This window comes from Nicotiana tabacum, chromosome 14, assembly GCF_000715075.1.
Source record: "Nicotiana tabacum cultivar K326 chromosome 14, ASM71507v2, whole genome shotgun sequence".
Taxonomy (NCBI): Eukaryota; Viridiplantae; Streptophyta; class Magnoliopsida; order Solanales; family Solanaceae; genus Nicotiana; species Nicotiana tabacum.
In genome coordinates this window covers 10,226,634-10,254,141 of record NC_134093.1, presented here as the reverse complement: position 1 = coordinate 10,254,141, position 27,508 = coordinate 10,226,634, and the positions used below count along the sequence as shown (strand labels likewise).

General features: G+C 38.3%; 1 protein-coding gene across 4 annotated transcripts; it reads left to right on the top strand.

Moving 5' to 3' along the window:
• The first annotated feature begins 9,296 nt into the window (after nucleotides 1–9,296).
• Nucleotides 9,297–26,048, top strand: LOC107824924 (formin-like protein 14). Of its 4 annotated transcripts, none has more exons than XM_075229292.1 (18): nucleotides 9,297–9,411; nucleotides 9,993–10,098; nucleotides 10,214–10,917; nucleotides 11,002–11,223; nucleotides 11,320–13,124; nucleotides 13,345–13,468; nucleotides 16,387–16,458; nucleotides 18,033–18,131; nucleotides 18,769–18,810; nucleotides 18,910–18,990; nucleotides 19,078–19,128; nucleotides 19,209–19,290; nucleotides 19,395–19,489; nucleotides 23,864–23,935; nucleotides 24,027–24,143; nucleotides 24,802–24,870; nucleotides 24,968–25,034; nucleotides 25,546–26,048. In XM_075229292.1, exons 2-18 carry the CDS (start codon nucleotides 10,026–10,028, stop codon nucleotides 25,740–25,742), a joined length of 3,972 nt encoding a protein of 1,323 aa, XP_075085393.1. In that variant the 5' UTR covers nucleotides 9,297–9,411; nucleotides 9,993–10,025; the 3' UTR covers nucleotides 25,743–26,048. The 4 variants fall into 4 exon arrangements, with proteins under 4 accessions (XP_075085393.1, XP_075085391.1, XP_075085392.1 ...); XM_075229290.1 differs by lacking the exon at nucleotides 9,297–9,411 and adding an exon at nucleotides 9,480–9,611; XM_075229291.1 differs by lacking the exon at nucleotides 9,297–9,411 and adding an exon at nucleotides 9,480–9,615.
• Nucleotides 26,049–27,508: the final 1,460 nt, after the last annotated feature.

The window sequence follows — 27,508 nt, the reverse complement described above, 5'->3', positions numbered from 1 at the left end:
TCGAATTTTATTACGGTGTGTTCGGAAGTCAGCTTAGAATTTGGGCTATGGTTCTTGTTAGGCAAGAGAGCTCCATGACTTGTTAATATGATGAGTGGTTATGAGTTTTTGCGTGTATCTTTCATCATCGGCGGTGTATGAAGGTTTTAGAATGAGGTTTTGTTTGATATGAGGTTTGTTACCGATACCGGGTGTGTTTTGAGCAGTTATTGTGGTCAAAAGTTATTGTTGTGAGCATTTGAGTTATGTGGTACATCATGTGGCGGCATCTCGGGCTTAGGTTATGGCTTGATACAGCTTGATCAGACTTGTACAGTGTGTATATGCGAGAATCAGGTCTTGTAAGGAATTTCGGATGTTGGAATTGGGTTCCAAGGTTTATGGGCTAAGGTTGAATTAAGGATCTTCAGTTAGGTATGTCGTCAGGCTTATATGGATTAGGGTGACGTGAGATCACTCCCGAATATGTGCATGGTAAGGTTACACGATGATTTGATGGCTTTGGAACGACTCTTGGCACGTTCGAGGACAAACGTATGTTTAAGTGGGGCAGAATGTAACGACCCAGCCGGTCGTTTTGAGTATTTGCATATCCGTTCAGCTATTTGAAGTCTTGATTTACATCGTAAGATATATTTTGACTTGTGTGAATCGCCGGTTTTGGTTTTCAGGTTATTCGGAATTTATTTGGAAGAATGAATTTCATGGTTGAAGCTTTAAAGTTGGAAGAGTTGACCAAGTTTGACTTTTTAGTATTTGACCACGGGTCGGAGTTTTAACGATTCTGTTAGGTACGGATGGTGATATTGGACTCGGGCGCATACCCGGATTTGCATTTGGATATTTCTAGAAGGTTTCACGCTAATTGGCAAAAGTTGGAATTTGAAGGTTTGGAAAGTTCATAAGTTTGACCGAGAGTTGACTTTGAGGATATCAGATTCAGATTGTGGTTTCGGGAATTGGATAGCTTTGTTATGTCATTTTGGACTTGTATGCAAAATTTGAGTTCATTCTTAGATTATTTGATAAGGTTCAGCACGAGTTTTGGAAGTTGAAAGCTCCAAAGTTTATTAAGTTTGATATGAGGTATGATTCATCATTTCGATGTTGTTATGCATGATTTAAGGAATCGAGTAGGTCTGTATTAGGTTATGGGACTTGTTGGTATATTTGGACGGGGTCCCGAGGGGCTCGGATGAGTTACAAACGTGGTTCAGATTATTTTTATCTCGTGTTGCATTGCTAAAGATTTCTGGTGCTGATGTAGCCACATCTGTGGAATCTTGGTCGCAGAAGTGACTTCGTAGATGTGGGTTGTTCATCGTAAAAACGTGAAAAGTCTGGGTGAGGAAAGATCATAGAAGCAGAGTTTTGAGCGCATGTGCGGATGTGCATGTGCGGTTGGCTAGAGCGCAGAAGCGAGGTCTTGCACATGAGCCGATGATGGCTCGCACATGCGATGTCGCAGAAGCGGATATTTTGTCCGCATGGGCGAGGGTCGAGTTTTCAGCTGGTTCTGCAGAAGCGAATGTGTTGTCACAGAAGCGACGCCGCAGAAGCAGCTCATTTGTTGGTAAAAGCAAAAATGGCTGGGCAGAAGCTTTAAATCGAGGGTTTGGTCATTCTATTCATATTTGGAGCTATAGACCTCGGATTGAGACGATTTTTGAAGAGTTTTTCACCATATGGATTGGGGTAAGTGTTCTCTACTCGGCTTTGATTATATTTCATGAATCTATTCTCGCATTTGGCATTTGGTGGATGAATTCAAAAGAGAAATTGGGGGGGGGGGGATTAGTCTAAAGTTTCATAGAGTGAATTTTTGAGTTTTGAATATCGATTAGGAGTCAGATTTGAGTAAAACTAGTATGGTTGGACTCATAATTGAATGGTTATCGAATTTTGTGAGTTTTGTCGGATTCCGAAGTGCGGGCTCGAGATTGACTTTTTGGTTAACTTTGGGCTTTTGATTAAAGATTCCACATTTATCGATTGGGTTTGTTTTCTTTGCCATTATTTGATGTTCTTGAGTTGCTTTTGGCTAGTTTTGAGCCGCTCGGAGGTCGGTACGTGCGAGATGGCATTTTTGGAGCATTGTTTGGCTTTCTTGATATTGGATTTTGCTTGTTCGAGGTAAGTAACACTTCTAAACTTGGTGCTGAGGGTATGAACCCCTGAATATACGTGTTATGTGTTTAGTGTTGAGCTGACGCACATGCTAGGTGATGAGCGTGTGGGCGTGCACCATGTGAAGTATGACTCGGTTGATTCTGCGATATTGTGTAGCTACTTAATCTTATTTTTATCCATTAAAGTTTTACGTGCTGGAGTAATTAAGCTATGATTCATGTTAGAAACCATGTTTAAGCTATATGCTTATTCTGTTGCGACCCACTGAGGTCATTTCTGTTGTTGAGTTATTTGCTTAAATTACATTTACATACTTAGTCATATTCATTTAGTTACATATCATATCTCAGTCCCTGTTATCATTTATTGTCACATCTGTCATCATTATTTGGGATGTTTGGTATGAGATTTATGAGCCCGAAAGACTAAAGAGATTAATGAATGAATTGGGGCCTGAAGGCTGGATTGTAAGTGATATTGATGACTGATTTGGGGCTTGAGGTCCAGATTGTAAGTGATATTGATGGGATCGGGCTGCACACCGCAACAAGTGTTATTGATTCATGATGGGATCGGGCTGCACGCCACAGCATGTAGTATTGATTCATGATGAGATCGGGCTATACGTCACAGCAGACACTATTGATTCATGATGGGATCGGGTTGCACACCGCACCAGGTTATATTGGCGTTTGGGCAGGATCCACCCCTGTAGAATCTGCACACCCACAATGAGCGTAGTTACTGTTGATTTATGATGGGATTGGGTTGCGCCGCAGCAGGTACCTTGCAGTGATGAGTGACTGAGTGTGCTGAGTGTTTGAGCGTGATGAGTGGGAGTGTGAGACTGTGATATTGAGTACTCTGAGAGTGTGAGTACACGAGTTCATCATTGTGACGCATTGCATCTGACATGCATACTTGACATACAAGCATAAATATGCATTTCCTCATGTTACACGATTTTGTGATATTTATGACTTCACATGCATATTGACATGTAGGCATAAAGATGTACTTTCCTCATGCTATCTGAGATTGAATCGTCTTATCTGTTGTTGAAACTTTTTGGGAAAAATCAAAGGTTTTTGACTTACTCATATTTTGGTGATTTCGGTGAAGGATTTGGGTTTTACTGTTATACTTGAAAAGTATGACTATTTTCCGTAACTGTGAACTAGCTGAGCATGATATCTCTGAGTTATTTCTTGTACCACTTTTATTATATTGTTATGAGATGTTGTTGACTATTGGTGTTGGACTCTGACCTTTGTCCTAGCTTGTCACTACTTTCAACCTAAAGTTAGGTTTATTACTTATTGAGTATATGAGGTAGGTTGTACGCATACTACACTTCTGCACCTTGCGTGCAAATTTTAGATGTTGATGTTGCTGTGTATGGCGAGAGCTGGCATTGAAGATGTACCTACATTCCGGTCATAGCTTCCTCTTGTTCTTGGTAGCTTTAGGATTATTTATTTGTTCATGTATATTTCAAACAAATGGCATATTTATTTCATACCAACTTTGTAAACTCTAAATCTTAGAAGCTCATAATTTGTATTACCAAACCTTGGGATTTCTTTGTATAGAAGTTCAGTTATATTATTATTACATTTATCAGTAAATCTCATTGTCGGATTGTTTTTAATTGGCTAACCTAACGGGTTGAGGTTAGGTAGCATCACGACTAGTTGAATTTTGGGTCGTGACACAATCCCAAATAATAAAGCTATGATCATGATACAAATACACAAAGTCAATAAAAAATTTAACTCCGGAACCCGGCAAAACTCACAAATCCTGAACACCCATTTCAATGTGAGTCCAAATATATGTGCTTCATCCAAATCCAACCTCAAATCGACCCCCGAATCACCAATTTTCACTCTCCAAAAATCATAGCTAACCCCCCCCCCAAATCTATCATTTAAATCGCATAAACTAGTGTAATAATCCATGAGGAAACATGATCTAACAACAAAATCGAGTAGAGATTACTTACCCTTCAATTTGTAGTGAAAACCCTCCAATTATCATCCCTAGCCAAGCTCCACAACTCAAAATAATGAGAAATAAACCTAACTCTCGAAATAAGTATTTTTCTCATCAGTCTTCACATATGCGGACCAAAAACTGCTTCTGCAGAGAAAATCTCGCTTCTACGAGTTCACTTATTCTCCCAATCATCCGCATCTGTGGTCCTCCCTCCGCAAGTGCTTCTGCGCACGAAGCATCACAAAAGCATAACGCTCATGCGCAAATCCTTCTGCATCTGTGGACTCTGCCCCAACCAGTCTAACTCCGCATCTGCGACCCCAAGGTCCGCTTCTGCGGACTCGCACTTGTGCCCAACCATCGCATGTGCGAAAACAGTAGTTCCCGAACTGCCAAACAACATGAAAAAGATCTAAAACTCATCCGAAGCACACCCCGAGGCCCCCAGAACCATGTCCAATCACACCAACCAATCCCCAAAATATAATACGGACCTACTCGAGGCTTCAAATCACACAAAATAATATCAAAATAACTAATCGCACCTCAATTCAAGCCTAAGTAAATCAACTTCCAACTTTCCAAAACTCATACCGAACCACGTCTAATCAACTCGAAATGACCTCAAATTTTGCGCACAAGTTTCAAATAATATAACGAACCTACTCCGACTCCTGAAAGAAAAATACCAACCCGACATTAATAAATTCAACTCCCATTCAAACTTATGAGCCTTCCAAACCTTCAACTTTTTTACTTTCAACAATTAGAGCCAAATCAACCTAGGAATCTCCAAATCCCAATCCGGACATACGCTTAAGTCTAAAATTATCATATGAACCTATTGTAACCATCAAAACACTATTTCAGGATCGTTTACACAAAAGTCATACTCCGGTCAACCATCACAACTTAAGCTTCAAACCTTAGAACTAAGTGTCCCAATTCAATCAAAAACTTTTTCGAAATCAAACCAACCACCTCCAAAAGTCACATACAACAAATATACATATGTAAAGCATCTAATAGGGAAAAATGGTCTAAAATACTTAAAATGGCAGGCAGAATCGTTACATCATGTCTCATCTCTCTCGACGAAATAAGACCCACATCTCCCTACATTTCCCCCCAAACTCCACTAGCGGCCTCTCCCATGACATAAACCAAAAATACTCGTGCAAGAGTTCTACTACTTTAAATTTATTCCTTTTAATTTAGATATGACCTTTTTAAGTAGAACCTTACTTATTGTTGCCATTGCAAACCCTGGAAGCGCGAGGAGTCAAATTAGCAAACATGAAACGAAAAAGAAAAAGAAAGATTAATATATGAAAGAGCATTATAACTGATCATAAAACATCTCAGTTGACTTTAAAATTAGATCAGCTTAGAGATCTTGTTAGTGCAATAAAATGCAGCAAAACTGAAGAAAGAGAGTGTAAAGTGACTAAAATCAATCTCATTGATTCCCAGGAAAGATCGATCAACAAGTAAGAAAGGCAAAATCCAAACTATGCAATAATGGTCGTGAGAACTGTATGTAGCGACTGATGCAACACCTTATCAACCTCATAGATCCCTCTTTTTCTGTACTCTCCAACAACCTATTATCACGTGAGTAATGGTTGATGGGAAAGAATTCATTAGTAATTAATGGGCTTTGTCAGAGTTTGACTTTCCGTCGATGTTCCTATTTTTCTATAAAGGTTGTCCTTCTGCGAATAGAGAAAATAGATGGACGCAAATAGGGGAGGAAGATGAATGTTGACTATTTTTAATTAACAAATGAGTTTTGGTTTGGTTTCAGTGGTGTGGTGGAGACGAACGGTGATGGAGTTGAAATAATACTACTTTTTTCTATTATTAATTTGCTCAAAAGTTTTTTAAAATTATTTTGGATTAAACGCCATGTGTCTTTGTTTTATTGGCTTCTTTGCCAAATCAGTTACATCTGAACTACACGCATCTTATTTTCTTTACTTTTTAGGCTAATAGAAATATTTTGCATATAGATTAAGTGTTCAATAGGTCACTAGCTTAGTTTAGGTGCCTAAGCGAAAAATTCGTACAAGTTTAAGTGTCCGCCTAAAAAAATAAAATAACACTTTTAACTTTGGTTTAAAATTAAAGTTTCACTAGAAAATTTTGTTTAAGGGATTATCATTCCCTTCAAAAGATGAAAGTAATATTGTTTTTAATCCTTAATTGACTTTTACTCTGATTTATCTTTTTAATTCCCTGGTAAGAAATAAATTTGTGCCATTATTCTTTCTCTTTGACACTTGGCAAGACTTTACTGAAGGCACATTTATCAAAGCGAATTCGGGCCCATAAGTTAGCGGTAACATAGATATTATTTTAAAAATAAAATTATTCTCAAAGTAGGTATTTCATATATAACTAGCCACACTTTATTATTGATCGCATATAATCCCACATTATTATTCGCCATGTAAATAAAAGCATATATTATATCACTTGTATAATTAATCGATGAAACAAACAACCCCATACTGGTATACGACAATCTATCTCAAAGTGTAATTTCACTAGCGGGGTTTGAGAAGGGTAGTGAGTAAGCAACCTTACCCTACCTTGTGAAGGCAGAGAAGCTATTTTTGATAGACTCTCGGCTCATGAAAAGCAAAATCACAACATAGCAAAGAAGAAACACAACAACAGATAAACCACGAAAAGGAAATAAAAACTCAAAGCAATACCGATACATCGAGATAACAAGATAACTAAAGAAATGAAACCGCTGGTAGTAATACAAATCTAAGTATAAGGAAGTACGAGAGTGCTATACATACTACAGGGACGACAATGACAAACTCACGAGTACCTACTAGCCTTTTATCCTAGTTCTTGATCTCCACACCTTCTTATCTAGGGCCAAGTCCTAGGTAAGCTGTAGACATGCCATATCCTACCTTATTATCTTTTCCTAATACTTCTTTGGTCTGTCTCTCCCTCTCCTCAGGCCCACCAATACCAATATCTCTCACCGTCTCACTGGGGCATTTGGACACTCTTTTTAACATGCCTCAGCCATCTTAGTCTCGCTTTCCTCAACTTGTCCACCACGGAAGCCACTCCGACCTTGTCTTGAATATCATCATTCCTAATCCTATCTCTCTTAGTATTCCCACACATCCATCTCAGCATCTTCATTTTTGCTACTTTCAACTTCTGAACATGAGAGCTTAACAACCATTTTATAAAACTCACCTTTAAGTCTAACTGGCATATTTTTATCACACAAGACACCGAATGCGAGCCTCTATTTTATCTACCCCGCCGCAATTCGATGGGTGACATCATCGTCAATTTTCGCATTACTTTGGATTATAGATCCAAGATACTTGAAACTACCTTTTTACAGGATGACTTGCTTATTAAGCCTCACTTCCATGTCCGTTTCACGAGCCACATCACTAAACTTGTACTCCAATTATTCTGTCTTAGTCTTGCTCAACCTAAAATCCTTAGACTCCAGGGTCTGTCTCCAAACCTTTAGCCTAGTGTTAACATCACCTATCGACTTGTTAATCAATACTATATTATCTGTAAATAACTTGCACCAAGGCACCTCCCCTTAGTTGTGTCGCGTCAGTACATCCATCAACAAGGAAAACAAGAACAAGCTAAGGGTCGATCCTTGAGGAAACCCCATCAATACTAAAATATAACCCGAGTTTCCATATAATGTCCTCACTTGGGTCTTGGCTCCATCGTATATATACTTAATCACCCTAATGTATGCTACAAGTGCATCTCAAACCTCATAATTTAAAACTAATATATGCATAACTTAATTAAATATTTTTTCTTATGCAATTAACTAAATATTATATTAATTATACTAAACTGTTTACTAGAATAGATCTTTGATCTGTCTATCATTACCCATGTTGGATTGTCATGGAAAAGCCAAAGTTTTGTATACAATAAGTTAATACTGGGTCGGTCGAGACTCTTTCTTAGTGACGTGAAAAGATAGCGCCAAATTAGATGGGCACATAAGAAGAAGTGGTTTCATCCTACCGGCGAGACAGTTCAATTTCTAACCAGCTTCAAAGCTTACATAACTCTAGAAAGAAGTATTATTAAAAATATAAAGGTTACCAAACGACTAATTAAGGCTTTAAGTGTAGGGGTTCTTATCGGGCGGATCAGGTGGTTATTTACGCTTAACGATTCGGCTTATTGATTATCGATTTATAACTGTAGTAATCCACTAGCCATCCAATAAGATATCAGGCGGAATGATATCAAATTAACAATTAGCGAGTAATTATCAAGCGATTTATCGGCTAAACCAAATAGATAATAAAAGAGAAGTAGAGAACTAAAAAATTTATCATTTTCTCACAAAAATCATGTGCAAGATTATAAAGACAACTTCTTTTTACCCCACCCTTAGATTTCTTTTTGACAATTACAACTAGCTCAACCATAAGATCCATCAAATAATTAGTTCCTACATTATTCAAGCTCTTTTCTCCAATTATTTTACAAAAATCCTTCAACAACCTTAGCCAACTTAGTAACTGGAATTTCCTTGCCCTCCAGGAATGCTAAATAAGAAACTAAGCATTATTTCAACCAATCTGATAAGTGCTCGTAACTGAAGTCTAATATGTGAGAAAGCTGGTTTGAATCAGTACCAATATTTGAACTCAAACTGTCTACAGATATCATCTATCATTGTTGTGTCTTCTCCCTTTTAGTTAGTAAGTCCAGCTATCAAAAAACAAATATAGGAGGAAGTCCAAACTCATGTAATCAACTTGTTAACATGATTCTACTTGATTGATTTCAAAAATTATTTTATCTACATAAGAATAAAACTACAAATATAAAAATTCTTAACATGTTAACGATTTATCCGATAAGAAAATTGAGCAATCCACCTCCAAACCGTTAATTATAAATTTCAATCCGTTCACCAACCGTTACCCCGATAACGTGATACCAATAAGTCAATAAGCCGTTTTTTCGATTCATTAACGGTTACGGTTTGATTTTGAACTATCCTACTTAAGTGAGAGCGCAAACAAATATAGTGTAGTTCTGAATTGCTTTAGTTCAAATCGTGTATATATATATATCAACAATAATCAAACTCCATAAAATTCATAAAATTTTAAACTCCATAAAATTCAAAACCCAGTCTCCTCTCAGTGAAAGTGTTTCCAACGAGACTAATCTACATGCACCTCGCTCAAAATAGATATTGGCTGCAACCAGGGCCAATGAAGTCATCCAGACAAGTATAGGGTTGGTACTGTAATTTAAAAAATTTACAACGAGCAGATGTTAAAATAAAAAATCAGCCCCCTTTCTTTCCGTTCCCAAATTTTAAAACTCCAAATAGTTCAAATCCCACATCAGAAAAAAATTCATACTAAAATCGAAAACGTTACTGCAACACTGTCGGTTCTTCACCTCAAATCTTGAATCTTTCCTCAACAGCTTCTGTCGGTTTGCTTCAGTTCAAAAATTTCCCTTTCTGGGTCTTCTTGTACATATATATATATATATATATATATATATATATATATATATATATATATATATATATATATATATTTATGTGAGTTTGTGTGTTAATGTTACAGTATCGTTACTTTTTCACTTGTTGGATACTAGTAAAATTGTTCAATCCCTTTTAACTAGGTGGCTCTTCAAAAATTGAGACTAGTTTTGAGTTTTTCATGTAAGCTGCATTTTCTTGATAACTTTTTTTTTCTTCTGAATTTCACATTTTCTTGAACTTGTATTATGAGCTGATTCTTTGACCCTTATGATATTGGGACACTATATGAATGAAAAATGGGTTTAAATTTCTTTGATGACAGGTAAATTAGGTGCTTTATTGGCTAAGTATTATTATGTCGCTGTTAAGTAGATTTTTCTATAGAAGGCCCCCAGATGGGTTGCTGGAACTTGACGATAGAGTATACGGTAAAAGAACCAATTTTGACTTGATAATGTGCTTGATATTCTACATTTTATTGAATACTCGAAGTGCATTGTATTTTTCTCAAGTTTTGTTTTCTCTTGTGTTGAATGTCTGCAGTTTTTGATTCTTGTTTTTCGACTGAAGTACTGCCTGAGGGAATTTACCAGCTTTACTTGCACGAAATCATAAATGAACTGCACGAAGAATTTCCAGATTCCTCCTTTCTTGGTTTCAATTTCAGAGAAGGCGAGAAAAGGAGCCAGTTCGCGGAGATTTTATGCGAGTATGATGTAACTGTAATGGATTATCCAAGGCAATATGAAGGCTGTCCTGTACTGCCTTTGTCTTTGATCCATCATTTTCTATGTGTCTGTGAGAGTTGGCTTTCTCTTCGAAATCATAACAATGTGATTTTGTTACACTGTGAGAGAGGTGGTTGGCCCCTTCTAGCCTTCATTTTGGCTAGTTTCTTGATTTTCAGAAAGTTACAAAGTGGAGAAAGAAAAACTCTCGAGATGGTTTATCGTGAGGCACCTAAAGGTTTATCACAATTATTGTCACCTCTGAATCCATTCCCTTCTCAGCTTCGTTACGTACAATATATATCAAGAAGAAATATATCTCCCGAGTGGCCTCCTCCTGAACAAGCTCTTTCTCTCGATTGCCTCATTCTTCGTGCCATTCCGAGATTCGACAATCAAAAAGGGTGTAGGCCAATTGTCCGCATTTTTGGCCGGAACCTTCTTAGCAAGGATGGATTGTCAACTCATATGTTGTACACCATGCCAAAGAAAGGTAGAAGTCTTCGACATTATCGCCAGGTAAAAAAAACTGCTGTCACTGCATCATGTTTCTTGTTTTCTTCAATTCTGTTGTGTGGCAACATGATTGTTATCATTTTGCAGAAGGACAGTGATGTCATCAAGATTGATATCCAGTGTTTGGTGCAAGGAGATGTAGTATTGGAGTGTGTCCACTTAGACCTGGACCCTGAAAGGGAAGTCATGATGTTCCGTATAATGTTCAACACAGCTTTTATTCGGTCCAACATTTTAATGTTAAACTGCGATAACTTGGATATTCTATGGGATTCAAAGGCACGGTATCCAAAAGGCTTTCGAGCTGAGGTGAATACTTTCTTGTGTCTGTCTGATTAGTGTTGGTTAAGTGGATCATCTTTGCTCTCCATATTTCTCCTCTAATTTTATACATTCTGCTCGCAGGTTTTATTTGGTGATGTTGAGAGCATATCTCCTGCAAAAGCTCCCACTGCAGCTCTAAATGGTGAGGAGAAAGGTGGGCTTCCTATCGAAGCTTTTTCAAGGGTTCAAGAACTTTTTAGTGGTGCTGATTGGGTTGATACTGGCGATGATGCTGCGTTATGGTTGTTTAAACAACTATCGGTGTTGAATGATATGAAAGATTTATCAATTTTGCAAAGTAGGATGAGCGGGTATTCGTCCCCATTTGACTCTGAAGAAGAAAATAATGCATCGAGTATTGCTGACAGTTTGGACTTTCTGGACTCAGAGAAAGCTAGTAATCTTACTTATGCTAATACAACAGACATCAATTTTTTAGATGAACAAGATTCAGCTTCTGATGAAACTTCTGATCTGAAGATTTCTGAGGATCAAGTGAAGCTTTCAATGTCAGATATTGGTTCTGTTCAGTCTCCTTCTGAAAATAACAGTCAACTGGATGCTGCCATTGCTCCCGAACATTCAAAGGAAGTTCGAGATTGCGATACAAGAACTTCCTCTTCTTCTCCATTACCTTCACCACCTTCGTCACCTGTCCCTGTGATTTCTAGTACAAAAGTCCCTGAATCATCAGCACCATCTCCCCCATTGGCACCCTCTGTGTTTGGTTCTCCTAGCAAGGAGGTTTCATTACCTCCTCCACCACCACCACCACCTCCTCCTATATTTGGTGGCCCTTCTTCTGTCCCGCGTCCTCCTCTGCTTCCAGCACTTGCAAGTTCTTATAGATCACCTCCACCTCCACCACTGCCGCCACCACCTTCAATCGGTGGTAATAGAGGACCTTCACCGCCAAGAGAACATACTTCTTCAACATCCCCTGATAGCTTTGCTAGAGAACCTCCGCCACCTCCACCACCTCCACCACTTCCAAATAAGAGCTTTTTATGCACCCCTCCTCCTCCACATCCACCTCCTGTCCCTACATTTTCTGCTTCTCGGAGTGCTCCGCCTCTGCCTCCACCTCCACCTCCCCCTCCTCCTCCTCGGGGGCCATCTAACTGTAATTTATCAGCTCCCCCTCCTTCCCCTCCTCCTTTTGTCTCTTCCAAGTTCCCCCCTTTATCTCCTCCACCACCACCACCTCCCCCTCCACCTTCCGTGTCATCTAAGTGTACGCCCTTGCCTTGTGTAACTCCCCCACCTCCCCCTTCTGTCTCTTTCAAGGGCCCTCCACTTCCACCACCACCACCACCACTGACTTCATCCTCTACATCAAATAGGTCAACTCCTTTGGCACCTCCACCACCACCACCTCCTCCTTTATCCTCTACATCAAATAGGTCAACTCCGTTGGCCCCTCCACCACCACCACCTCCACCACCTCCACCTTCATCCTCTACATCAAATAGGTCAACTCTGTTGGCACCTCCACCACCTCCACCTCCACCTACAAGCAATTCTAAAAGGCCACCTGCACCTCCTCCACCTCCTTTGGGAGTTCCTAGGCAAGGTTCAACTCCACCTGCACCTCCACCAGCACCAAAGGCTCCCAATGCTCCACCACCTCCTACGCGGGGTTTGACACCCACTCCACCTCCACCACCTGGTGGAAAGGGACATAATGTGCCACCACCACCACCTTCATCTACTGGACGTGTAAGAGCCTCTGTAGGCTCAAATGCTCTAGGGAAAGGGCGAGGTGCAGGAGGTACTTCAATTCCTCCTAAAAAAGCTCCATTGAAGCCTTTACATTGGTCGAAGGTTACACGGGCCATGCAAGGGAGTTTATGGGCAGATACGCAAAATAAGGAAAATACATCCAGGTATGCACATTTTATTTTGGGCGATGAAAAATTACAATGTTAACTTTCTGGATCATTTCAATTTAATACGCAGATCATAACATTTGCTATTTATTTTGTCTCGTGAAACTCCGTTACAGGTCATCATTAGGCTAGTTCTGAGCACTTTGAGTATACAATTTTGTTATTTATCTCTTTGTTATGGGAAGTTCTGATCAAACTTTTTTAATGTATGTGACAGAGCACCTGAAATTGATATTACAGAGCTCGAAAATTTGTTTTCGGTGGCTTCAGCTACTGATGGAACTAGCAAAGGTGGAGCTCGACGTGGTTCCAAAATCACCAAACCAGAAAAAGTGCAATTGGCAAGTTATTTATGCTTTATCTTGTTTCCAGTCTCTATAATCGTTAAATGTGCTGATGATTTGCTATTAAACAAGTATATTCACTTTTTCTTAAATTTCTGAGCAAGGCACACAATGGATATGTAGGATGAAAATGCCCCGTTTCCTTTGTATATTTCACTCACTACCTTACCTGTTTTATTGGAGATACTAATTCATTTCTGTCTTTGTTCCCTTCCTCCGGCACTCACTCTCACTTTAGAGTGCTTTATGTGTTAACAACATTTTTCGCTTACATGTGTGGACATTTTTCTCTTTAGGCTCAAACTAAACCTTTAATTTCTCCGGTCTGCAGAATTGGATATGTAATGGAGGATGCTATAATCTAGCTCATCCACTTTCTTCTCCTTCCTCTTTATTCCCTGCATGGACAAGGAAACCGAATCTTATCTTGTTAGCTAATCCTTCTCCTATTGATACTCCTTACTTTCCTCTTAGCCAAATAGGCACAGTGGTTCTTAATGATGCTTGCTGCACTTGACTAATGGTAATTGAGCGTAGAAGTTACATTTATACATGGCACTGTAATTCATAGATTTATATCTAATCATCTATCATTGAAAGGGAGCCTTGGCGTAACTGGTAAAGTTGTTGCCTAAGTTGCTCGGACTCGCGTGCGGGTGTCTGATACGGGTGCGGATCTAGAGGTCGGATCCTTCATGATCTAAATTTTAAGATTCGTGGGTACGGATCCGGGTGCGAAGATTCAGCTAAAAATAATTCAAATATCTAAAAATAAAGTTATAAAAATATATTTAAATTATTAGACATTATGTGAAAAACTTACAAGGTATTTTGAGAAAGAAAAAATATTGGTCAAGAAGAGAAATCCAAAAGGAGATAAAAGGGAAGGACTAACATAGAAATTTTTATATACAAGGTATTCCATTTTCTTCAATTTCACCCTAGCTTTTATTTTGATTTCAAACATTATTGTATTTGTCCCAAATTTCTCTGTCGATGTTGGTCAAAGTATCCAAACTTGGTTGACCAGATCCGGTATGAATTCCACACCCAGACCCACGTTGTGTCGACACGGGTGCGGCACTAATAGTGAAGAATCCAAGCAACTTAGGTTGCTGCCATGTGACCAGGAGGTCCCGGGTTCGAGTCGTGGAAACAACCTCTTGCAGAAATGCAGGGTAAGTCCCCGGACCATAGCAGGAGCTTAGTGCACTGGGCTGCCCTTTTATATCAAATCATCTGTCATCAGCTGCAATTATGCTTTTTCTTCTTGCCCAAATAAAACATTAAACATTGCGTCTTTGCCTATTTTGAAAATGCATGAATGCCAAGATAATGTTGAATTTGCACATTTATAAGGTCAAAAGACATGAAAGCGTCAATAATCTTCCATGACTAGTACATGTAAGATGATGGTTTTAATGATTTAAACTCAAGAGGAGTTTAGAAGTAAAGACACACCTTGGACCACATAAATTTTTTGAAATGAGAAATGGACTAAATTGCTACTAGTGCCAAATTACCATGATATTCTTGAAGTACTTGGTAGGACTGTACTCTGGCCAACTAACAGTGTTGTAACTCAATATCAGTAGTAAATCCGATCCAGAAATAGAGTATTGCCACCCCGTGACCTTCACTTTCAACGCACCTAGTATTGGATGAAAATTCAAAAGTTCTCTTACTTGTTTCCTTGGGCAGCTGTGTTACCTCCACTTTGGACTTCCCAAAACACGTAACTTCCACCCAGCCAGCTAATGGCTTCTGCGCCAACATAGAAGTGGTACTGAGACAGTCTAGTCAAATCTATTGAGGATACTATAACCTTCTTCATGTATATTTTATATCTTTTTCTTTTTTCAAAAATCAAAAGTAAGTGAAGTTGCTCTTGGAGTAATAGCCAAGTCCTCAGTTATGGCCAAATTGGAAGGGTAGGGATGCCTCTTGGACTCATTGTCCTGATAGTTATGAGAATGTTGTAGAATGAGTATGGATCTCTTTCTTTCACTAGTTAAATAGAGATATTAAGAATTTTGGACAGGTTTTAAAGAGGGTTTTTAGTGGTAAGTTGTGGCTAACAATGTGGAAAAGAAGTTGAAAGTAAGGCCTCAAATGGGTTTAACATAGGTGAAGTTTGGAAGCAAGCATTCCAAGATAGAGAAGAACTTGTGGTTGCTGGACACAGATATGAATGATGAAATGATGAACTTTGGGTGGAAAATTTCTACTTTTTTCCATCCCATAGGTAACACCATTTCTGTTTCAGGGAAGTTAAGTTAGTTATCTTTGACTGAATAATGGAGGGATATCCTAGTGGTAAGGTCCTTCACCTCCGACCATGAGGTTGAGGGTTCAAGTCACCAAGGGGTAAAGAGGGGAAGACCACTTGGGCCTCCTAGGTAGAGGTAGTAGGTTTGGAGGATGGGGTCCATCATATCAAAAAAATTTCAAATGTTTATCTTTTGAAAATTTCTTAACAGCTGTTTTAGTAGTTTGTAATATAAATTCATGTAGCAAAGTCATTTTTATAGGTTGCGATACATATCTAGATGGAGTAGAATGAAAGGGTTGCGGAGGCTGTGCTCAAACATAGACGTGTCCCGTTGGGATGGCCATTGACCATGAATGAATTTCAGTTCACCTGCTACTTAATTTATCTGTTAGTGCTAACTTGGGAAGAGATAAATCTCTTCTATAGAAAGAAACATTTACTTTAAAGCTTTCACTATATATTATGAGATCACTATGGAATAATTGGTGAACAGTCTATTGGGTGTTGGCTTCTTTTTCTTCCTGAGGTATTGGGAGTCCATTTTACAGAACTCCCTCTGTTTGTAGTGAAAGACTGGAAGTGTTAAATTTTGGTTTAACTTGTTAAAGAACGGGAATTATTTCTTAACATATGCTTTTGTCAGGTTGATTTGCGCAGGGCGTACAATTGCGAAATCATGCTTACAAAAATCAAGATTCCCTTGCCTGATATGCTGGTGAGTTCTTTTAGCATCTTCTTGTTTCTACTATCAACTTCAATATTTTATCTATTGCACTAGTTTATGTATCCTAGTCCACAGGTCGGTCTTTTGACCAAACCTTTTTATTGTTTATCATATGAAACAATTATATTAGTTAATCTTTACTTGGCTTAAACTACCAAAAAAAGTAATAATGACTCATTATGTTTTTATCAATTGTAATCAAGTAACAAATAACATATACAATTGAATGTATATACTGTAAGACTCTATTTTCCAAAAGATTATAATTTAGTATTTTGGTTCTTGTCCCTTTGTACATTTGCTAAATCTATGGAAGTATCTGATGAACCAAATAGATACAATATTATGCAAAAATATTGAATCATCATCATGGGTTTGACAAAAAGATGGTTCTCAACAAATAAAGAATAAGATCATAGTATGTCTTGAACTCTAAATTGAAAGTGAAATATCTTTATTTCTGCTTAAAAAAGAATGATATACTGATTAACTATCTATATTTCTACTCAATAAAAGAACGAAGAACGAACCCAAACTAGTTGGGGTTGGCTATGTGAATCATCTGTATCCATGTTGCTCTATGTAAGTCGTCAGGTCTTATTCAAAAGAGCTATGGTAGTTTGACTATTTTTATGAGAGCCGTTAACCCATCACAATTCTCCTCGTAATTCAATTTCAAGTTAGTTATGCTTTTCTCATATAGGTGGAGTTCAATGAGCATCTAAGAGTGTCAATGAGGTAGGAGAGGCCCTAGGATTTTAGTTCAAATACGAACAGAGGCAAAAAGTTAAGAGGTAGTTTCTCTCATCTGATTAAATTTTGGTTGGCAGAGTTACCCATACCTATGCCGATAGGAGGTATCGTGTACCCTATAGATTAGTGGAGGTGCGCGCACAAGTAGGACCGGGCACCATTGTCATTGGAAAAAAAAAAGAAATAGACGGAGTTCAATGAAATGAATAAAAAGAGAAAATGAGTTATATATATTATGAAAATAGAAGTTACTGAAGAAAGAACTAGCTGTAGAACTACTGATCAAAAAGACATTTATTCTTTTATATTTTTAACAACTTTAGAGAGTTGAAAAGATCATGTAATTTCACCAGACTTGAGGAGATCAAAATTAAATGTTAAACTCAATTGATATATTTATGTTGAAATTCAAAAGAATCACTATAGATATTGTATAAAATATTCTATCCTTTGGCTTTGTCATCAAATCGTATTGTAGTAATGCACAGTAATAATATGCCGATTCATGCATGTGTTCAGTCAGCGTGGTGAACATTCTTTAGGGATGCTCATGCATGGTTTCTTAGGCTGGTTTTTTTTGAGTTTTAATGGAGGTAGACTGAAATGAATGAAATATTTACCCTGAATCTCCTTTACTAATACAACAACTACGCCTCAGTCCCAAGCAAGTTGGGGTTGGCTATATGAGTCCTCACTGACCATTTTACTCCATTTAAACTCATCTCATGCCAGTATTATGCGAATACAAATAGGATTTCTTTTTACTAAAAATTTCTGGATTTCTGACAAACTAGTATATGCATGTTTTACAGAATGCTGTTTTGGCTTTGGATTCGTCAGCTCTGGACATTGATCAAGTTGAAAATCTGATAAAGTTTTGCCCAACAAAAGAAGAAATGGAGACACTGAGGGTACTATCCCGTTCTCATCCTGGCAGTGCTTGCCTATCATGGCAAAGTTTAGATCACAATAATATTTGTGTATTATGCATCTAGTCATTTATTTTGAGTTCATAAGTAATGTTAGAGATATCTTCTGAAATTAGCTTCAATTTTTGTTTAAGTCTCCTCGTTTAGAGAAATTTTCTTTAACTCTCCTCGTTTAGAGAAATAATTCGCATTGAAGTTCTTACCAATGGTACTTGGAGCCAAGACCAACACATTCACCTTTTGCATTTGTATTTATTTTTAGAATACTAGTTCAGCGAGTAATTGGAGTCAGTGGCCTATGATTTTGTTGATGTGCCTTTTGTATAAGTAGCTGTGCAGATTGATGCCCATAATTGAATGACCCATTTGGCAGTTGCATGCTTATATGGAGTATGTACTTGCATCTATGATGTGCAAGCTTACGTTTGATGACTCCCTTTCCTGGTATCTGTGGATGTGTATATCATAGTCTGTTGTGTATACTTGTTTCTGCTTGATTTCGCTTACCTTTATGAATTTAGTTGTGCTAGTTTCTTAACAGTGTATACTTGCCATTTAACAACTAAAAGTTAATTTTGGTTTCAAAATTTGATTTTACTGTTTATGTTCTATTTTCCAGAACTATAATGGGGACAAGGAAATGCTTGGAAAGTGTGAGCAGGTCTTCTCCAATTTGACTATATATACATATATATGGGAAACTACAAAATTCTTTAGCCTCTAAGTTATGAGTAATTAACTGGATTAATAACTGTTTCAGTTTTTCCTGGAGCTGATGAAGGTCCCACGAGTTGAGTCCAAGTTAAGAGTGTTTTCATTTACTATCACTTTTTCTAATCAGGTATTCACTCTTGTACTTGTTAGTGAACGGATGTCTATGCAGTCTGCCATTGATTTTCTGTTAACTGTATTATCTTGAATTGTTCAGGTGACTGACTTGAGAACTAACCTAAGTACAATTAACAATGCTACTAGAGAGGTACTTTTAATACCTTATGAAGTTTGATTTGGCACATTCTGATTTCAACTGGATTCTAACTGCATTTCCTGATCAAGTAGGTGAAAGAATCTGCCAAACTACGTCAAATAATGCAGACCATTCTAACATTGGGAAATGCACTGAATCAGGGTACAGCACGAGGTACGCCTTTCTAAGATCTAGATCTTCATACAAAAAAGATTAGTTGTTTTGTGGAGGCTCTACGAATAATATCTTTTTTTTTTTTTTTTGTAATTACATTGCAGGATCTGCTGTAGGGTTCAAGTTGGACAGTCTTCTTAAGCTTTCTGACACTCGTGCTAGAAACAACAAAATGACCTTGATGCATTATCTGTGCAAGGTAGAACTATTCTTTTTAGATCATACTTGTTTCCTGGAAATTTCTTTTTATCTTGTTGTAATTGCACAAAGACTGTTTTTGTTTGTTGCTGTTTTTTTCTATTAAATGTCAGGATGTTATTAGATGCACAAGCTTGAGCTCTAAAGTAGTATGTATCAATTAGCTCTAAATTGAGAGAGATTGAAGATGGCTTAAGCTTAAGTTGAGTTAGATTAGTTTGGCTCAATGATGATTGATGAGCGGCTCAAGATTGGGTTGACAAAGTGCGAAGTTTATTTGAGCTCTATGTCATAACCTGCCAAAAATATTTTGCACATGCTACAAGGGCTGGGGTGGCCATGGACAGGGCTAACTGAGAGAAGGCGAGCGCTTTCAAGGTTTCAACATTCAAGATCAAATGATTTGTTTAAGTTTAATAATAAAGTAAGGGAAATTGGGGAAGCGTTGGCATGGGGCATGGCCGTCACACGTAGTAGTGTTGGCACAAGAGGATGGTGCGAAGATGGAGCATGCAGAAGGCATGGTGGCCAGCGCAGTGAAGCGCAAGCGGGAGCCACAGCATGCAAGCAAGGCTTACATCATAAGTGTGGCATGGTGCCTGACAAGGGCAAGGTATATGCATGAGGCTAAACGCCCATGGATAGCGCATGTCATGTACGTGGTGTGATGCGCGAGGATGATAAGGTACATGTCAAGGGACGGGCGTCCAAGCATGGCGAGGTGTGCACGGGTGATGTGGTGAATGGCCAATAATGTGCCAAGAAAGCTTGAGGGGGTAAGCATACTAGGATGTGCCGTGGAATGCAATGGGTCTAGGCTGTGATGGAGTGCATTGGGCTGGGCATGGTCTAGGGCCCAACCCTTGAGGCCCGACCACTGGACAACAGAAGTGTCTAGAAGGCACTTAAGGGTTCAGGGTTGCTGCCCATGGGCACTCTGGTGGCCAACTTAGCCCCTAGCCCAGCTTTTTGAGTCTACAATGATCCTTGGCGGCTTATAAATAGGAGGAGACCCCCACCTTTTGTAAGCAAGCAACCCACCAATAGATCTAGCAATTCCCAAAGTCCTAACTGAACTACTAAGCATTCTAAAGCCTTATATGTGTGTCCTAATGTCATGTACTCCTTCAAGCATTGTGCTGAGAGTTGTGTTATGATAAAAATGCCAATTCCCTCACTAACCAAGTTTATTTTCCAAGTCATCCATTGTCTCAAAGTGTCGTTTAAGCATTGCTAAACGCCACAGATGCCACTAACACTTCCAAAACCTCGAGGCGTACTTTGTCTAAGTGTAGAGGCTTGCTTGAGTCAAGCCACACATGTGGGAAGCTAAACCTAGCGTCTATCATGAGGGATAATCCGACTACGTGCCACACCTGACGCTAGTGAAATTGAAGATCCAACATGAAACTAGGTATACGAGACTATCTTACAGAAATAAAAAATTTCAAGCTTAAGTTGTCTGGCCAAATGAAACAATTCTAAATAAAATACACAAAATGAACCTACAAAATCACCCAAAGAAAGTCCAGATGTGTTATCAAAAGTAAAAAAATAAAAAGCAAAGAAAAGTCCAAATGTGTATAGGTGTTTCTGTTGAGCACCTAAACAAGAAGAAGATGGTGTAACAAATATCTGAGAAAAGGGTTTCATTCATTATCAAGTAGAAACTTGATAAGAAAATCAAACTTCTAATGATGAAAATCTGAAAACTAATCCTTATAAAGTTACCAGACAACTTAAGACTACCCACAATATTAGCACGATCAGCACCACTAGAAGAACTGCCACTTTTGATGGCCAATGCACCCAAAAAATCGAAAAATGGACGTGGAGGACAATCCGTGGCTGAGAGGGTACGAGCTAATCTTTTACTAGAGGGAAAGCTGGCGAAAAACATAGAGCGTGCGTGCTACGCTCTCACCCTCCTTCCATCCGCGAAGCTGAGGCGGGAGAAAAAGCGTAATTCTCTGATCTTCTCCTTGGTGGTACGGCTCCAAGGGCTAGGCCTTTCCTCTGCAAGCCTATTAAGTTAAGTAAGCCAGGTCAATACTTAAGTTGGCCTTCACCGGCTAGACCTCCGGGAGGACGCCGGTCTTTTTCTCTTCTATGTTTATTGTATTTTTGACAGAAAGGCAGGAATGCCAAGGACTTCCCCCCCTTCCTCTTCCTTGAACGAGAGGACTGTCCATCCCCTGTCTATTCATCGGGCTTTGGCACGCTCTCTCTTTGGGGCTTGAATACCTGGACCTCGGGTTAGAAGGCAGATTGTCCTTTCTCCCGTCAATTGCTCTTTTTTGAAGGCTAGAAGCATCCTCAGGTCATTGAGGATGGTCAATGTCAAGTTCCCTGCTACTTCCGTAAATACGCCTTGGATGAGCTTAACAACCGTGTACCTGAAAGTACTTTTGTTTTCAACCGCCAAATGGTAAAGGAAGGCGCCATCCCTCCTTTCTCTCGCTATCACAATAGCCGTACAGTCGAATAGTTGAGTTAGACGGGGGGTAACGGTCGAACTATCAATAAGGTCCGCTACCAAAGAATTAGGAGGGGCAGAGGGTATTGAGAAGTAGGTAGAGAAGGAAGGAAAGATCCCTTTAAAAGCCGCAAGCAAGTTGCATATCTTTCTTCTCTTTTCAAAGATGGGGCTGATGGGCCCCTACCGAGATTCATTCTTCGTATCATCTAGGAGTGAATAGGGCTTACGGAACATCAACTGAATATCGACTTTTTTTAAGCGAGTTGACCTGAGGACCTCTTTTTTGGGTTGATGAACTAAACTAGATAGTTATATGAGTGAAAGAAAACGGCTTCTAAATTTGCAGTAAAAATGTTGAGTCTCATTTCCTATGTACAAGAACAACACCCCCTAGAAACGTATAGGAAGCTTTCTCCTCGTACGGCTCGAGAAAAATGATTGATTCGAGGTTTGTCTCTGTATGGAATTCTATCTATGAAATGACAACTGGGTCTGTAAAATGATCAAATCAATTAAAGATGTAAGTTTTTTTTTTCTTCTTTCTTCCTGAAAATGAAAAAGAAACCATTCGTACTCTCATAACTCAAGTTGGATAGCTTTCAAACAGTTCAAAGGAAAATCTTTGGAACCGTACATGCGCCTTTTGATGCATACGGTTCAAAAAAATTGTGAATCAATGTATAGATTCCAGTCCTCTTTCTTTTTTTTTCTAGAAAGGTTCTTTTTTACTTCTAAGGAAAGGGCTTTTCTTCGATTTTTCAATAAAGATGAGTTTTGACTCCTTTTTTATATTTTCGATTTTCCATTATAAAATTTGAAGTTATAGGAAAGGGTCATTGAACTTATTGAATTAACTTCTCATTGATGTATTCTTTCATCGAGATTTAATCCAAACCGCGATGGTATTTTCTTGTTCATGAATGGGTCTGTTTTATCTTTTTAGGTTTATGCTCTACTCCGGGTAAAGATCCGCCCGATTTGGATTTGTACATATAGGACAAATGCTCCCATTACCGGCATTCTCCCTTCTATCTATCTTTAATTGAATTATGGAACTTTCTCCCCAAGCTGCGTGTGGTGTAGTAGGCACTTCTAGGCCCCTTCCCGGCTACTGGATCACTGCTTCTCAACTTTGTATAACTTTGGTGGCTAACATTCACAATAAAGTTCATGGGTAGCTTATTTTTTTGTTCATTTCCTATTTTTGTGTGGAGCAGTGCTTATCCAGTGATACACATCCGCGTTTTGTTATTCGAGAGATCCATTTCCTTTTTATCAATTAACTTCCTGTTCTAGGAATTGCTCTAAATAGGTTTGGTGGTCACATTAATTTTCCATTTGCTGCTTTAGGTTCCTCTTCTTCATTAAATCTATCCGTCCCATGATCTTTTCTCCCCATTGAAAAGTGGTCACATTAATTTTCCATTTGCTGCTTTAGGTTCCTCTTCTGCATTAAATCTATCCGTCCCATGATCTTTTCTCCCCATTGAAGGGTCAAAATTTTAAGGTAATATTATTTGATGTGTATCTACCAATTGTGAAATCATTAAAGTTCCTATCTACTCTTCTTAGAAGTTTGCTGTGGGCCAAAACTTGTGTATGTTGGGGGAATGTTGGAACTTGGACTCTATTCTGGAACTTCCAGAAAGTGAAATTTTATTAAAATTTTGGAACAACATTAGACCTTGCTCTGAGATTTCTTCCTGGTCCAACACTGTTGTTAGTCGATGAATCTGCTTACTAACTGATAGTACACTGTTTGAAAATTATGCAAGTTTCCTTGTGGATAATAGTATAACGGTTGGACTTTCTCTTGTGTCTTAACTCTTTTTCCATATGTATGTTTCCGCTTTCCACTGCCATTCCAAAGATGTAAATCTGTCTTATTTCTGTCAGCTCCTTGCTGAGAAAATGCCCGAGTTGCTTGATTTCGACAAGGATCTTCTTCACTTGGAAGCTGCTTCTAAGGTACCCTTGCTGTACATGATGGTCTTCACTTGCAGTAATACAAGTATAACGGTGAAACTGAAATGTTTGTTTCGTCATATTAATTGATTAGATCCAACTGAAGTCTTTGGCTGAAGAAATGCAAGCAGTGAGCAAAGGTCTTGAGAAAGTTGAACAAGAACTTACTGCATCCGACAATGATGGTGCAATATCTTCGGGCTTTCAGAAGGTGAGATAAGAGAATGGTAAAATGTAACTGTTTCTACTTCCGCAATGCCTTAGCTGGTTGCATGTACTTTCAAGATTTATGTTTTTTTAGCTTAAAATTTTAACTGTTGAAGGCCATTTGACAATGTACCTTAACAATTATTTGTAGAAAACTTATTCTAGTACATGGGAACATTGTCGCGTATTTGCACGTGATTAATTCTAATCGACCAAAAGTCATCCGAAGCTTTTTATGTTGAAAAATCATAAAAAGCAATGTCTAAAAGTATTAACAGTTTCTTACGACAAAAGTGAAATGAATGGCATTGAGCGGATTCCATTTTCCCTAAGTCTCCTTCATTATACAAGGATCCCTCTTTACTATTAAAAAACTTCATCCTGGATATATTATGAGAAGACAAAGTAGGGAAGAAGTTACCGCTGGTCTTGAAGAGTAATATGTGTCATAAATGGATGATAATTAGTTTCATTCAAAATATCAAGTGAAAAGGGCACGCATGGAAAATGCCCCCATTCGGTTTGTATAGGACATGGTTTTTGAGTGGAGGCTAACTGGTGCTGAAATCAAACATGATTGCAATGTCCTCGATTTGGTGTACACTCATAATTTTGTTGAACATCTGAAATATGTGGTTAGTTACTTGGACATTTCTTCTCAGGTGTTAAAGAATTTCCTTGATACTGCTGAGGCTGAAGTCAAGTCTCTAACTACTCTTTATATTGAAGTGGTGAGTTGTCCTGCGTTTCACTATGTCATATATTTAAGACTACTGGAAGTTTAAGCCAGGTCATGTTTGCTCATTGTTCTATCTTGTAAATCTACAGGGAAGGAGTGCAGACTCCCTGTCCCTGTATTTTGGCGAGGATCCAGCTCGATGCCCCTTTGAGCAAGGTTAGAAATACATATGATATAATTTTCTTGCTGTGTTATGAGCCATCTGGTGAGATTTCTGGAAAAGAAAAAAATAGTCTTGTAGCTGTTTGGTGCAACCCTTGGTAATATAGCTATTTTAGTAGGGGTTATCAGTGTTGCAGTTTCTTTTAGTAGTTTAAGCCTTTAATGCGAAGACTGTGATGCACAGTGTATGTCTCTTTCTTATGATCTGTTGTCAGGTTGATGCCACCCTCCTTTCCTCTGTCTTGTGTAGCATCTGTGTAGTGCATATTGCCATTGGCTAGATTTTTCGAATTGCATTTGTCCTGGGGATTTTTGTTTAGTTCATGTACCATTTAGATCAAGAGTTGTATGTTCAACCAATGTGAAAATTGCTTCAACAGATTTCTCCTAGCAACTTCTTAACCAGGCATATCTATAAATAGCATTTTGATCTATGTGACAAATTTTGACGGTCTTCATATATCTTTTAGTGTGAGTGATGCATATTTGTACTTTCTGGATGCAGTGACACAGATTTTGGTGGTGTTCACCAAGATGTTTAAAAAATCACGCGATGAGAACGAACAGCAAGCTGATGCTGAAAGGAAGAAATTGGAAAAGGAAGCCTTGAAGGAACAAGCAGCCGCTAGTTCTTCTGGAAAGAAAGAAGTTGATACTGATCGAATGAAACTAAACTTTCGAAATCAGTTAAATGCTGTATGATCAGTTCAAATTGACCGAGCTTACTATACTCCATAAGCCGGCAGAGTGTATACGGAGAACAGTTGATAATCGGGTAAAACAGATTTACATTGTTGATGATAGCAGCCTGGGAAGGCTTTGCTCAAACAAGTTGATGCCAGTATACATCAGTGTTAAGTTTTATAGTTAGTTATATATGTACATAATTACCATAGTTTTGTTGGCAATTTTCTTGCCATGTAGAATCGCGCCATGATTACTCCAATTTTGTATCCAGAAGTAAAAAATTGATATACCTCAAAATTCGAGAGTTTTCCAAGTTGTACATATTGAAGTTCCATATCTGTGTATAAATGAAGGTCCCACGAGTACTCAAGGTTTCCATTTGGCATGTACTCAAGCACCAACGCTTTAAAATCAAGATTAGCACAACTACTTATTACCTTAACAAGATTTCTATGGCGCAAAACCTCACACTCCAAAGTCCAAATCAAACCTTTAATTTGAATGCATCTTCTACTTCTGTATTGAAAACCTTTACAGCAACCATATTTCCATCTAGGAGTGTTCCTCTGTATACTAAACTCAGAACTGATATTTCAGAAACCAAACCATGAAAATGGTTGGTGGAATATTGGAACTCAATGCATTTGAATGTAAATAAAGTTCTCTTCCCAAAACAAGTTTAGCTGATTTACTCAACTTACTGATTTCAAGAGGGATTTCGCCAGTGATGCCACATCGAAAAGCATTGAACCTTTCAAGAGATCATCAGACCAATTACCAAAGGCTAAATGCATTAATTAATTCCTATTTGTATTCCCTCCAAGAAGTAAGGAAACCTAATTAATTCCCCCGTAGAGGGATCATTTGTCAATTGATTCATTTGCAAGCTGATCAGTTTAAGCTGCTGTAAGTTTCCAAGATTCATCCCAGTAAGCAAATTGCGTCCAAAATCAAGGTAAATGAGCTTCGAGACATTGGAAATAGAGCCAGGAATTCTCCCACTAAACTGGGAGATATGGCCAATATAAGGAGGTAGAGTTCCAGAAAGTGCAATTATTTCTAAACCAGAAATGTTATAGAAAGATATCTTGTTTGAACCAAGATATATTTCTTTCAGATTTCCAACTTGTGTAGGAATATTGCCATGAAGACTATTTTCACCAATATCTATCAATAAATTGCCCGTAGAAGGTGGAAGAGTTCCCACCAAAGTGTTCCGATCCGTCAAAGACTTACTCTTTGAATCGATGGTGTTAGCCCCAAGGTTTCACGTACAGATTTTGATAATATCAAATCAAAGAATATTTGCTTATGATAAAATTATTTTATACAGGTTTGTCAGTTGTGTAAGGACTTGAACAAAACAGGAATGAAGACATTTACAAAGAAGAATTATTTTGATAAAGACCTGGACAACTATGGAAAAGAAGCTTTTATGAAATCATCATAGAAGTAAAAGGAATGAAGACGAGTAGGAGAATTCTGCCTAAATGGGCACATCAACTAAGATTCTGGAATCTGGAAAGCATAAAGGAGAGATGAATTGAGAAAATATTCAAATGGGCAAAAGAATGTGACGCGAGTCACTAGTATTATTTTACTATCACAATCAAATAGAGCACTAAAGTCTTGAGATACCATAGAAGGAAGTCTTTCACAAAGGAAGGAATATTTTATGAGATGGAGATAGCATAAAATATTTTAATAAGCAAATAAATTGGTCTAGTGAAGAAAGAAAGAAAATCACGTTGAAAAACTACAAGAAAAGAGTGGTCTTTGAT

Excerpts from the sequence above, each read along its gene's own strand:
- LOC107824924 (XM_075229292.1), top strand. The coding sequence starts at position 10,026 with ATGTCGCTGTTAAGTAGATTTTTCTATAGAAGGCCCCCAGATGGGTTG. Across the intron at positions 10,918-11,001 it reads GTCTTCGACATTATCGCCAG|AAGGACAGTGATGTCATCAA; the intron begins GTAAAAAAAACT and ends ATCATTTTGCAG. Across the intron at positions 18,991-19,077 it reads CTATCACTTTTTCTAATCAG|GTGACTGACTTGAGAACTAA; the intron begins GTATTCACTCTT and ends TGAATTGTTCAG.